The sequence below is a fragment of the Pelodiscus sinensis genome, chromosome 13, assembly GCF_052426305.1.
Source record: "Pelodiscus sinensis isolate ZL-2025 chromosome 13, ASM5242630v1, whole genome shotgun sequence".
In the NCBI taxonomy this organism is placed as follows: domain Eukaryota; kingdom Metazoa; phylum Chordata; order Testudines; family Trionychidae; genus Pelodiscus; species Pelodiscus sinensis.
Window position 1 is genome coordinate 34865116 of NC_143064.1, and position 14553 is coordinate 34879668.

General features: G+C 46.3%; 1 protein-coding gene across 4 annotated transcripts in view; it reads right to left on the bottom strand.

Moving 5' to 3' along the window:
* The window catches only part of CHM (CHM Rab escort protein), a 232771-nt gene extending 224688 nt beyond the window's left edge, over window positions 1-8083 (bottom strand). For 2 of the 4 annotated variants that reach the window (XM_075940753.2, XM_075940752.2), the window contains exon 1: window positions 7950-8081. In XM_075940753.2, coding sequence (XP_075796868.2) covers window positions 7950-8022 — 73 coding nt within the window. In that variant the 5' untranslated portion in view covers window positions 8023-8081. Of the gene's footprint in view, window positions 1-7949 lie in introns of all 4 variants that reach the window. The other 2 variants (XM_075940754.2, XM_075940750.2) reach the window with 2 other exon arrangements.
* Between the last annotated feature and the right edge of the window lie 6470 nt (window positions 8084-14553).

The window sequence follows — 14553 nt, forward strand, 5'->3', positions numbered from 1 at the left end:
TTGGGGCCCAGCCTCTGAGGGAAACAGAGGCCTGCCCAGAGCGCCTGGCTGACGAGGCTGAAACCTGGCCCAGGCCTCCCACAGCCACCTTCCCTCAGGCCAGGGAAGGCTTTCCTGCATGGGCTGCCAAGGCCTGGCCAACCGGGCTACCCTCTGACTTAGAGGAACCCAAGGCTCTACTGGTGCCTGGCGATTTGGTGGACCGGCCTGAGCTGAAGGCCCGGCTCAAACCCCAAGGCCTGCCTGAACCCTGCGAGCTGGCAAACCAGCTGGATGCTGGATGCAGCTGTCTGAGCCAATTCCCAAGTCTGACGGCTGGTGGCGCTGTGGGGTGAGTGAACCCCATTACAATGCCTAAATGAATAATATGAGCTTTCTACTTTGAACCTTTTCCTAACAAATTTACGTAATATTTGAAGATGAAAGTCGGCAATGCTCGCATACTGTTGTTGTAGTATGTTGTCACATAGGCCTGATTGAGTCGCACTGCTATTGTAGTGTGCCAATCTCTAGAAGTTAAGAAATAAATGTTTATAATTTTAATTCATAATATTAATTATGAAGAAATCTAAACTTTAGAATTTTATCCAGTGAGAAGGCAGTTGCGATAAATTTTCTGGGAGGCACCTCACACCTCCCCAGTATCCTCTTCACACAACCAGTGAGGTGCGCCTCCCCAGGGGAGAACCACCCCTGATTGTAGATGCATTTGAGAAGATCCAGCGAAGGACAAGCAAAATGATTCGGGGACTGGAGCACTTCACCTACAAGGAGAGGCTGTGGGATTTGGGCTTATTTAGTCTGCAGAAGAGAAGAGTGAAGGGGGATTTGATAGCAGCCTTCAACTTCCTGAAGAGAGGTTCCAGAGAGGATGGAGAAAGGCTGTTCTCAGTAGTGACGGATGGCAAAACAAGGAGCAATGGTCTCAAGTTACAGTGGGGGAGGTCTAGTTTGGATATTAAGAAAAACTATTTTGCCAGAAGGGTGGTGAAGTACTGGAATGGGTTACCTAGGGAGCTGGTGGAATCTCCATCCTTAGATGTTTTTAAATCTCAGCTTGACAAAGCCATAGCTGGGATGATTTATTTGGGATTGGTCCTGCTTTAGGCAGAGGGCTGGACTTGCTGACCTCCTGAGGTCTCTTCCAGGCCTATGATTCTAATCTGTTTTATAAAAAAAAAAAAAAAAAAAAAAAAAAGGTAGGGGGGAAAAGGTTGTAGTTAGCAAAATCTGGCAGATGTGATGGATTCCAGCAAGCTGTTTGACTGGCTGTTTGACGACCAGCAGAAGCAGCAGTTGGTGAGCCAGCAACAACTGCAGGTCACCCAAAATCAGGAGCAGCAGCAGCAGCTGAGGGAACATACCGCACAACAGGCCCAAAAAGACTAGTGGCTGCAGCTTCTAACAATGCTGTGGAGGGCTGCACCACCTCCTCCTCCCAGCTCAGCAGAAAGAGAGGCTGGGGCGGGGGGACCATGCAGGGTTGCCCATATGACTTACAAAGATGGGATGCCACGACAATCTGGAAGCCTACCTTGTGACATTCAAGTGGGTCACTGCTGCCACTGGATGGCCTCCAGACCATTGAGCCACACAACCGGTACACTACCTGACCCAGATAGATGAGCTGAGCGACTGAGGCATGCCGAGTTCATCTCCACGCTAGACCTCATGAAGGGGTATTAGTAAATCCCGTTAACTCCCTCGGCAAAGGAGAAGACCCCACCCCCTTTAGGCTATACCTCACGCAGGTCAGGAAGACGCTGGACTTTGGACATGGAAAGAAGTAGCCCAAGGCAGAGAGCCGGAGAGCACCCGGTGAGTTCAGTGTGTTTTGGGCAGATTCCCTGCTGAGCTAGTAGTGAGACATGCCCACTACTGAAATGGCCCTGGGTTGGGGTCTGGTGGAGATGGTGGGCCTGGGTCCCCCTACTCCACTCCCATCGATCCTCAAGGGGGGGAGGGGGAGCAGTGCATAGGCCGCTGGGCCTTACTGCCCTGCTAACAGCAGCTGTACTTAGGGGGGAGAGGAAATGATTACATGGTGAGGCACCCAGACAAGACTTAGAGGCACCATGCCTGGCCTCCTGGGGGCCAGGCTTCCCACCCCACGACAAGGATGTTAGTTTAAAATCTGCTTTTAAAATATTTTATTAGTGTGCTGCTGAAGATTACAAAAATCTCTACAAAATTATCCTCCCTCCTTGGGCAGCCATTGGGCATGTGGGCACCAATTTGATAGGACTGCATAGGGTCCCATAAATCCTAAAAATGTTCTTGCTTGAGGCTGCAGGTATGTGCAGATGTTCATAAATCAGATGTTTGTAACTCAGGGAGTGCCTGTTCTATAATATCTGAGATGCAAGATGGGTTACCTTGGTAAAAACTGATATTACTTTCCAGGAAAGGTTTGTTTTTTAAATGTTTATCCAGCACCGATTTTAAATATAATTAAGTTTTTTCACTGTTTTTAAAGAAGTGTACAAACTGAATCTGAGGTTGGCTGCCTTTTAACTGCTAAATTTTAACAAGAAACTAATGGAGTTTTGACATATCTTGATTACCATTCCCTTTTATTCTTTCACATTATCTAATCACCAAGAATTGAATAGCCAGGAAAACTACTACAGTCTTTTTATTAGCACCTCAATCCTGCCATTGACCTACATGAACAGCCCATAAAGTTTCACCCAAGAATTTTCAGTTGGTACCTTTCACAGAAGTTATGTTGACCAATGGAAAAATATCCTGCTAATACTACTTTTGTTAGCCCCTATGTCAACTAAGAAATCTTTTGATCAATACTGCACACATGACACAATTAGGAATATAAAATATTTAGTTAACTGGTTAAACATTAGGCTCACCTTATGACGTTTACTGAGTTAACTAACTAAGCAGGATCTCACTGCTCTGTGGGTGGGGTCTGCTCCTGGGGAACTGGTACCTGGGTAACTGGTTACCTTTTTACATCCCTACACACAATAGGAATTTTTTTTTATTACACCTTTTAAACAGTATGTATTCCAAAAATATGCCACTTAAATATGTCTATCAATACAAATTTCAGTCTCACACATACACAGTTTAAAGGTTCAGAAGACTGAAATTTGAATAGTACACAGTAATTTCATAAAGACAGAAAAAAATCTAATCATTTAAGTTAGAGGCTTATTTTTTTTAAATAAATTTAAAAATTGGAAATGGACAGCCTGGTAAGCCCTAAACTTATAATGGGCTATTAAAATAATTTTTAAAATAAAAATACAAACGATATGGCTACGTCTACATTGGCAAGATTTAGCGCAAATACTCTTTAATGCAAGAGTTTTTGTGTTGAGTATTTGTGCAAGACAGCGTCTACACTGGCATGTGTTTTTGCACAAGAGATGTACCAGTGTAGATGCTCTCTTGCGCAAGAAATCTCCGATGGCCATTTTAACCATCGGGCTTTCTTGCGCAAGAAATTCACATTGCCTTGCGCAAGAGGGCTTATTCCTGAGTGGGAGCATCATTGTTCTTGGGCAAGAAGCACTGATTTCTTACATTAGAATGTCAGTGTTCTTGCGCAAAAACTCGCGGCCAGTGTAGACAGGCAGCAAGTTTTTGCGCAAAAGCAGCTGCTTTTGTGCAAGATCTTGCCCAAGTAGACACAGCCTATATGTTGTAAGGGAAGTCAAACCCTGAATGGGTAGCAGTCACGAAGTTAGCTCCTGGAATTGAATTTGTTAAAGTACTAAACCAGCTTTTGATAGCAGTAGCCTCCTCTTAAGGTGCATAGAATATTTTCTTAATTTCTGTGTATTTAACTAGTTCAGTTCAATCGTTACTTTATTTCACAGAATCATAGAACACTAGAACTGGAAGGGACTTGAGAGGTCATAGCCCAGTCCCCTGCCTTCATGGCAGGGCCCAGTACTGTCTAGACATCTCCCAGGGATGGTCTATCTAACCTGCTCTTAAATATCTCCAGAGAAAGAGATTCCAAAACCTCCTTAGACAATTTATTCCAGTGTTTAAACACACGGACCATTAGGAAGTATTTTTCTAATGTCCAGCCTAAACCTCCCTTGCTGAAGTTTAAGGTAATTGCTTCTTGCCCTATCATCAGAGGCCAAAGAGAACAATTTTTTTCTCCCTCCTCCTCGTGACACCCTTTTAGATACCTGAAAATCATTATGTCTCCTGTGTCTTCTCCTTTCCAAACTAAACAAGCCCAATTCTTTCAGTCTTCCTTCACAGGTCATGTTCTCTAGACTTTTAATCAGTCTTGTTGCTCTTCTCTAGACAGTCTCCAATTTCTCCATCTTTCTTGAAATGTGGTGCCCAGAACTGGAAACAATACTCCAATTGAGGCCTGATCAGTGCAGAATAGATCTCGTGTCTTGCTCACAACACTACTATTAATGCATCCCAGAATCATATTGGCTTTTTTTTTGGCAACAGCCTCACACTTTTGTCTCATATTTAGCTTGTGAGCCACTATAATCCCTAGATCCCTTTCTGCAGTACTCCTTCCTAGAAGAGACACTTCCCATTCTGTATGTGTGAAACTGATTGTTCCTTCCTAAGTGAAGTACTTTGCATGTGTCCTTATTAAACTTCATCCTATTTACCTCAGACCATTTCTCCAGTTTGTCCAGATCATTTTGAATTATGACCCTATCCTCCAAAGCCCTTGCAGCCCCTCCCAGCTTCATATCTTCTGCAAACTTAATAAGCATACTCTCTATACTAATATTAAATAGTTGAAGATATTGAACAGAACCAGTCCCAAAACAGACCCCTCTGGAAACCCACTTGTTGTGCCCTTCCAGCAAGATTGTGAACTACTCTCTGAGAATGGTTATCCGGCCAGTGATTCATGCACCTTATAGTAGCCCCAAATAAGTTGTATTAGCCTAATTTATTTATAAGACCACCATGAGAGACCGTATCAAATGACTTACTAAAGTATAGGTATACTACATCCACTGCTTCTCCCTTATCCACAAGACTCATCTGAAGTCAAAAAACCAGTGGAAGTTGAAAGTGCAAACACACAAGCTCTCCTAATCTGTGACAAACTAAGTGAGAGGATGACATCTTCCAGTTCTAAAAGCCTGATGAGCATAGTTTCTGGTCACTATCAGTCAAATCAACTAATTATAGTTAAATAGTTCAGATAAAGTTTTAATGCAGAACATGTTTTGCTAAACAATTTTTTTTATCTAAAGCTTTTAAGTTACTATTTTTAAATGCTGGTTTTATGCTGTTAATTGAATTTTAATTTCCATCCCAAAAAAAAGCATAACACAAATTTCAAGACAAATAAGTAACAGTAATTACCATTAACATAAGGTTAAAAGTGTATCTGAATAGATACATATATAGCTATACATTTGCTTACATAGAAATATGCATAGCTGGATTGTATTCTTCTGGTCAGCAGAGAGGGGCACTAACTTTAGTATAAAGATTTAATTTAGCTGAAAATTAACACGTTTTAATGGTTGAGCCAATTTTTTCATTCAAAAAAACTAAGTACAAATGCAAACCTTTATTAAAATTCATTTAAATCAATGTGTCCTGTTGGATGACTTAAATCACTTTTTAAAAAAAGAATGATTTCAACTACCAATTTAAAACAATTTTCCCCAGTAAAAAACTGAACGTGACTGCTTACTTCAAAAGAAAGAGAAAAATTACTCAAAGGGACCTGTTTGAATAACTGGGGTCAGAGCAGACCCCAGGAAACTCCATTCAGATACTTAGGTTGCAGGACTGGGCTAAAAAACTGATGAATCTCAAGTAAAGAGGGGATAGGAATAATCTTTGTTTTGCACAAAATACAGGACTAACCTCTATAATTCAAAATTTTCTTTAATAAAAGCTGTTTCAGCTAGGCAAACGTCACCATGGATATCTATGAAACAGCAATAATTTAAACACATCTATTCTCAAACAAGTTGTCCTGTTGCACCTTAGAGACCAACGTTTATATAAAAAATAATTAGGGCTGTCAAACGATTAAAAATTTAATCACAATTAAATGTGTCTCCCCGTTAAAATGCCACAGCGGCGTTTCAACAGGGCAGCACTGCATGGAGCCTGGGAACAGCTGGAGTCCCCAGCTGATCCCTGGATCCATGCAGTGCTGCCCCATTGAAATGCCGCTGCAGTGTTCCAAAAGGGCTTTGCAATGCAGAGCCGGGGATCAGCTGGGAACTCCAGCTGATCCCCAGTTCTGCTTGTGCTACCCCTTTAAAGCACTGTAGCAACACTTCAAAGGAGCACTACAGCACTAACACCTGCCATTATATGTGTTAAACTTATCACATTAATCCTGTCCCATGTTAATTGCAGGCATTAATGCAGGTCATTTGACAGCCTTAATTTATATTAGTATCACAAACTTCCTCAGATGAGCAAAGTGGAGAAAAAAGTGGGAACCTCACAATTTATACCAGAAGGGGAGGGGAAAGTACCTGTCAATTATGATGTTGCTGCTGCGGCTAATTGAGTGGGCAAATTTAAAAGACAATGAATAGTCTAGCAGCACCTTAAAGACTAACAAAACATGTAGATGGTCTTTAAGGTTAAGCTAGACTATTTGTTTAAGCTTTTCCAGTTACAGACTAAGGGCTATGTCTTGTTAGTCTTTAAAGTGCTACATAGTCCTGTATTTTGCTTCAGCTACACCAGACTAACATGGCTACACTTCTATTACTTTTTTTCCCCCCACTCCCTCTCCCTTCTTTTTTCTGTTTATAAATTGTGACAGTCTCCCCTTTTTCTTCACTCTGATCTGAGGAAGTGGGTTTTGCTCATAAAAAGTCACAATACTACACATTGAACCTCCTAGATCCGGGACTCCCTGGTCCAACAACATCTGTAGTCCAACAGGATCATACATGTTGCTGGACCAGAGAGCGCCATTGCCCAGGAGTGCAAACCAGTTGTGAGTCAAGCAGCACAGCAGAGCCCCCCACCATTGAAACTGGCCAGCCCTGGGGCTAACTGAAGCAGGGCAGCAACAGCTTGGGAGCTCCATCCCCAGAGAGCCTCAGCCAGCTGGCAAAAGCAGGCCAGTGCCAAACCCAAACCCTATAGCAGCAGAGATGGAGGGAGTGGTGGTGTCCCAGGAGGCTGGTGGCAAGGGACCTCCTCTGATCCAGTAATTTCCCTCATTTGGGAAAGGTCAGGACCAGAGGGTGCCGGACTAGAGAGAGCCAAGCCATATATTTATTAGTTTTTAAGGTGCTACAAGACTACATGTTGCTTTTTAAAGTTCTAGACTAACATGGCTATCCCCTCTGAGACATCTACTCTCAGTTCAGGTATTTGCACAGAAAATCCCTTTATAAGTGAATACAAAAAAGGAACATTTATAATAGTTTTCTGGTACATATTTTACTGTGTGTCAATCAAATATTTGAAAACTAACAATTTCCTCCAAATCAAGACATCAGCTCTTGTTGATGAGTGAAATTTAGAGACTGTCAGTATCTACCACATACAAAGAAGAACCTGTCGCCTAACATTTAATTTTAAATGCTTTAAATACTTAAGGGTATTTGACTCAACCAGGCGGAAGACTGCCTCATGTAGGCATGGTCATAGGTGTACACAAGGCTAATAGATACCACAGGAACACCTGCCCTGGTACCAACCCCCCTCAGATCCATGTTCCATTCCCTCATCCACCTCCTTGCTAAAGTCCCTACTGCCGCCTCCCTGCGCTGATCCCGCGAGCACACTTGTCAAACCCTCCCAGGCCTCAACCCCTCCAACTGTGCCCGCGCGGCGGCTGCCTGTGACCACTCGGTCCCGCTGGCCCCGTGCACGGCCCCGCCCCTACGGCGCAACAGGCCTTCCGACCCCCTGCCTCACCCCCACAGCTCTGCCCCTCGTCCCTGGACGCTACCGGCCAAAGCCACAGACCCGGCGCGAGCGCGCGACTCGCCTACCAGTTCCTATCACCACCACATCGAACTCCGAGGGCAGATTATCCGCCATCGTGGGAGGGGGGGGGTCGATCATGTGACCTGAGCTGGCGGAAATAACCCAACAACACCAGGCGGGCTGCTGGCGGAAGTAGCTGCTGCTTGGCGCGCCTTGCATTGTGGGCAGCATCTCTCTCGCGAGAGGGACGAATCTCTGCAAGGGGCGCGCTTGACTTAAGCTTGCGCTCCGAGCCGGTGCGTGCGCGCGCGCGCGCCCGAGTTATGGCTGCCATGCTGCGCGCCCGCCGCCCATGTAGCCCGCTCGCAGGGCTGGGCGGCCCCGGGGCGGTCCGGCCTGCCCGCCTCGCACTCCTGCGCTGCCGCTTCTTTCGGAGATGGCCGCCAAACTGTGCGCGTGTCCGTGCGTGCGGACTGGCCGCTGTGCGCCTGCACTAACCGTCCCTCGCAGCTGCCTTCACTCGCGCCCACCCGCAGTTGTGTCTTTTTAGGGCAAAGACGCAATTAGTGTACAATGGGGAGAATGGATGCCACCCTTCCAGGACTGCCCGGGAGTGTCCTGGCGTCAGCATCCGTCTGCAATGGCTATCGAAACAATCCTGCAGATTTTAATAGGATTTTAAGAAAGTGACATGGTCATGCTGGGGGGAGGGGTCTCAAATAGCTCCAGTCAGAGTTGGCAACCCACTGTAGCGGGAAGGGCTATAAAATATTTTAGAAAATAGCTAGTTTCCTTTGTCCACCCTACATTGCCATTCATGGCTCTTCACCTATAGCTGCTCTGGAAACTGTCCAAATTATACAGCAACAGACATTACTAGCTATCCCATATGGGGGAGGGGTGCGAACATACCCTACCAGGGTCCTCCAAGTAAGCATGAGGCTGGGGTGGCATATTGCCCCAGCCTCCTTCTCCCATGTTCCCCAAGGCCAGGGAAAAGCAGGAATGGTGCAGTGCCCCAGTCTCCCTCTCCCACAGCCTAGCCAGCCAGTGGAAGGCTGGGGCTGATTTCCTCATTTCCCCCTCCCCCCCTCCCCCATGACTGTGGGCAGGGCTGGGCTGCGGGGGGGGGGGGGGGGTGAGGCAGCTAGCAGCCCCTCCCACAGCTCCCATACACCCCCCACAAAAATTCCTGCATTTGGGCCTGCCATGCAATATACTGACTACATTTAAAGCATTCCATTACATTTTGTTCTATTACTACTTCAGTAGCTTAAATATTTGTTGATTAGCATCATTCTTACTTTCTTTCATATTTCTTATCCAAGCATATATATTAATTTTGGTTTTACATTGTAGGATGATTCGTCCTTTCCACAACAGGCACAACAATTGTTATATTTCTGTTGATTTTCTCAAAATTAGTAATATCTTTCTGGTAATGAGATGCCTCTGACCAAATGCATTATTACAGGGGGTAAATCGTTACTTTCTCACTTCCTGATGTTATGCATAAATATGTAGCCCAAAACTGCATTGGCCCTTTTTGCTACCATCTTTTATGTAATTGGTGACATAATTTGTTGTCCAGTGTCACTTCTATGGTAGGTCTGGACTTACTTTCACTTTCAAAAGAAGATATGCAAATTACACAGTAATTTCCTTATCTTCTTCTGATCGCTTTTTTGAAAGAGTTTTTTTTTTTTTCAAAAAAGCCAGCAGGTTAGATGCAGTTCCCCTTTTTTAAAAAGAACCATCTTTCTCAAAAATTGAGGTTTATAGGTTCTTTCGAAAACAGGTTGCTTTTTCAAAAAAAAAAACTTGAAAAAGAGATCAAAAGATATGCAAATTACTGCCAAATTTGCATACCTTTCGAAAGTGAAAGTAAGTCTAGACGTACCCTATGGAGATGTACTCTATAGTCTCGCGTGATACTCATCAATAAACTAGGCAAATACAACTTAGATGGGGCTACTATAAGGTGGGTGCATGACTGGCTGGATAACCATACTCAGAGGCTGTGTCTAGACTGGCAAGTTTTTCCGGATAGTCAGCAGCTTTTCCGGAAAAACTTGCCAGCTGTCTACACTGGCCATTTGAATTTCCGGAAAAGCGCTGACGATCTCATGTAAAATCATCAGTGCTTTTCCAGAAAAACTATGCTGCTCCCGTTCGGGCAAAAGTCTTTTTCCGAAAGACTTTTGCCCAAAAGGGCCAGTGTAGACAGCATAGTACTGTTTTCCGCAAAAAAGCCCCAATCCCGAAAATGGCAATTCGGGGCTTTTTTGTGGAAAACCGCGTCTAGTTTGGCCACGGACGCTTTTCCGCAAAAAGTGCTTTTGCAGAAAAGCATCCTGCCAATCTAGACGTGCTTTTCTGAAAATGCTTTTAACGGAAAACTTTTCCGTTAAAAGCATGTTCGGAAATTCATGCCAGTGTAGACGTAGCCAGAGAGTAGTTAGGAATGGTTCACAATCCTGCTGGAAAGGTATAACAAGTTGGATTCCGCAGGAGTCTGTTTTGGGACCAGCTCTGTTCAATATCTTCATCAACGATTTAGATATTGGCATAGAAAGTATGCTTATTAAGTAAGCAGATGTTACCAAACTGGGAGTGGTTGCGACTAATCTGGAGGATAGGGTCATAATTCAAAATGATCTGGACAAATTGGAGAAATGGTCTGAGGTAAACACGATGAAGTTTAATAAAGACAAATGCAAAGTACTGCACTTAGGAAGGAACAATCAGTTTCACACATACACAATGGGAAGCAACTGTCTAGGAAGGAGTATAGCAGAAAGGGATCTAGGGGTTATAATGGACCACAAGCTGAATATGAGTCAGCAGTGTGATGCTGTTGCAAAAAAAGCAAACATGATTCTGGGATGCATTAATAGATGTGTTATGAGCAAGACACAAGAAGTCATTCTTCCACTCTACTCTGCGCTGGTTAGGCCTCAGTTGGAGTATTGTGTCCAGTTCTGGTCACCGCATTTCAAGAAAGATGTGGAGAAATTGAAGAGGGTCCAGAGAAGAACAGCAAGAATAATTAAAGGTATAGAGAACATGACCTATGAAGGAAGGCTGAAAGAATTGGGTTTGTTTAGTTTAGAAAAGAGAAGACTGAGGGGGGACATAACAGTTTTCAGGTATCCAAAAGGGTGTCATAGGGAGGGTTAATGGGGGGGCTGTCAGGATCCATGAGGCCCTGCAGGAGAGCTTCCACCCCGAGGAGCCTGCAGAGCCACCCCAGTCCTCCCCATCGGGGGCTCATGCCCCATTCCTCCCTCACCTCCTTCCACTTACCCCTCCCTAGCCCCTCTTTCTGATGTAAAAAATAAAGTACACGTGTGGTCAAAAATAGAAACTCTCTTTATTTAACAAACCTGGGGGGGGATTAATTTCTGGGGAGACTTCGAAAAGGAGGTGAGAGAGGGGAAGAGAGAGGGTGGGAGAGGGGAAGTGGAAACCTGGGAGGAGGGAGCTAGAAGGGGGAAGCTAGGGGAAGAAGGAGGAGGGGAAGTATAAAACTATGGTATGCCATATCTTCAGTACTGTGTACAGATGTGGTTCTCCTCACCTCAAAAAAGATATTTTGGCCTTGGTAAGGGTTCAGAAAAGGGCAACTACAATGATTAGGGGTTTGGAACAGGTCCCATATGAAGAGAGGTTAAAGAGACTGGGACTTTTCAGCTTAGAAAAGAGGAGACTGAGGGGGGATATGATAGAGGTCTATAAAAGCATGAGTGGTGTGGAGAGGGTGAATAAAGAAAAATTCTTCATTAGTTCCCATAATAGAAGAACTAGAGGATGCCAAATGAAATGAATGGATAGCAGGTTTAAAACTAATATGCGAAAGTTCTTCACACAGCACATAGTCAACCTGTGGAACTCCTTGCCACAGGAGGCTGTGAAGGCTAGAACTCTAACAGAGTTTAAAGAGAAGTTAGATAAATTCATGGAGGTTGGGTCCATGGAGTGCTATTAGCCAGGGGGTAGGAATGGTGTCCCTGGCCTCTGTTTGTGGAAGGCTGGAGATGGATGGCATGAGACAAATCACTTGGTCATTGTCTTTGGTCCATCCCCTCCGGGGTACCTGGTGTTGGCCGGTGTCGGCAGACAGGCTACTGGGCTAGATGGACCTTTGGTCTGACCCAGTATGGCCATTCTTATGTTCTAAGCTCAGGGTCAGGGGTCTCACTGGACCAACTTGATTTTCATGCAAACCTGCTCCTGGGTTCGCAAGTAGCATTTGGTGGCCAGGATGGCAGCTCTCTTTCCCTAGACGGCCGCATTCTTGTGCCTAGTGCAGAGATCGTGGATGTTGGAGGCCTCCCCCCAAACCTCGATGAGGTCCACAATCTCCGCACTAGACAAGGCGGGCGCCCGCCTCTTGCGGCCCCGGGCAGGCTCCTGTGAGCTGCCAGCCCGGTCCTGGGAAGAGGCAGAAGGATGGGTGGCAGCGGGTGGCTGGCTCATGCCGTGTCAGGTGCAGGGTTTGCTGGCTGGGTGCGGGCAGGCTTGCAACTGGCACAAGCACCATAGCCAGACCATGACCCTTTAAGGGCTCTGGGGCCAGGAGGGGGGGGGCAGAAGAGTTTCCCTGGTTTGGCCCAGAGTGGCCACCAGGGAAAGCTGGGAAGGGCTAGCCTCCAACTAGTTCGAATTAAGTGTCTACACAGCCCTTAATTCGAACTAGGCATTAGTCCTCGTAGAATGAGGTTTACCTAGTTCGAATTAAGTGCTCCGCTAGTTCAATTTAAATTCAAATTAGCGGTTTTATGTGTAGCCCCTATTAAAGTTAATTCGAACTAACGGCTGTTAGCCTAGCGTAGGCTGAAACTGTCCCTCAGGGCCTCCTTCATGAGCATAGCCTCCTGATGGGCTTGCCAAATGGCAGCAGTGCATGGCTGCTCAAAAGCCCTGGCGAGCTGCTCAGCCTCTGCCCCCAAGCCAGGAAGGAAAGTCTCCCCCTTGTTCTCACATAGGTTGTAGAGCATGAAGTAAGCTGCTACAACCTGGGGAATGGTCCAGTCTTTGAGGTCCAGGAGGTTGAGGAGACACCAAAACCTCCCTTTGAGGAGGCTGAAGGCACCCTCCACAATCGTGCAGCACCTGCTGAGCCTGGTGTTGAAGCGTTCTTTGGTTCGGCCCAGGTGTCCCATGTAGGGCTTCATTATCCGGGGGACCAATGGGTAGGCTGCATTGTCCATGATGCACGTGGGCATGTCCACTTCCCTGACCCTGATAATGTGGTTGGGGAAACAATGTGTTGGTGTTCATGCTATGGAAGAGACTGGAGTATCTGACCATATGGGTGTCATACCTCTTCCCTAACCATCCGACGTAGATGTCTGTGAGCTGACCCTGGTGATCCACTAGGGCCTGCAGCACGATGGAAAAGTACCCCTTCCTATTGATATAGTCCGAGGCCTGGTGGTCGGTGTCAGCCAACGGTCGGGGTAGTGAGTGGTGTGTGTGCGTGTGAGTTCTATTATACACCCGAGACTTCAACTGCTAGGACACAGGGTCCCTTCGCAGGGTCCCAGAGAGGCTGACAGGTACCCCAAAAGTTTACAGGAGAGCTTATTACACCCGCGACTTTAACTACTAGGACACACGGTCCCTTCGCAGTGGACAACCTAGGGAAATCTGACAGGTGCCCCACGGATCTGTCCTCTGGAGGTGACACGATCCAAACGCCCAGCTCTGCCTGCATCTACCCCTTTGACCAGCTGGAGTTCTTTTAAATTGTGCTTGGTTCTGTTACAGCAACTGAAGGAGTCAGGTTAAAGCTTAAATAGTTACAGGTTTATTAAGAAGGCTTATAAAGCATGTTGTTACAATGGCTATTGTTCTACTTCTTAACTGCTAGCAAATACAGCTCTTAAAATGGTTACAAAGGAAAAAGGAAAAATTAAAATAAAAAAAAAAACAAAGAAAACAAAACAAAAATAATGGTACTGTGATGGGGCCCCACAACCCCGCACTAAAGCCCCAGTGGCAAGCGCCCTATTTGGGTGGCGGGGAGGCGCATACCGGCATTATGCTGGGTGTACATGTGCTGCGCACCAGCTGGCAGCCTCAGGCTCCGCGGCACGGATGCTGCGGGAGGGGCAGAGCTATCCGGTGACGTCAGGGTGACGTCAGCATAACGTCCCCCTCCAGCGCCGGGCGCAGCAGGAGTATTAAATGCCGCCCCCGGGCTGTGCAAGAGAGGGGGATGCGGCAGAAAGACAAACGCTGGAGATTGGAACCTTCGACCCCAGAGGATGGGTGAGGGCACGAACCTGCAGCTGTGGAAGGCAGGACATTTCAGACACTTGTGGAGCAACAGGGTCCAGAAGGCCGTCTGGAGCAACGAATGGCTGGCCCACGGAGGGCCGGGTAAGCCAGCAGCAAGGGAGGGGAGCTGGAACAGAGAGGAAGTAGTCTAGGGCGGGGTCATATAAGAACCCCGCAGATTGGCAGGTTTCGGCAGAATGCCCCTGCCAGCCGGACCCGGACCGAAACCAGTGTTTGTCCTTTAGGGCCCTGGGCTGGGGCCCGGGAGTGAGGGTGGGCCTGGGCCCCCCCTCCCTTCTCTACCCCTAAGCTAAGAAGGGAACTCCTGAGAGAGTGAGCAAGGGGCGTTTCAGACATGTGTCACCGGGATCCAGCGAGAAAGGT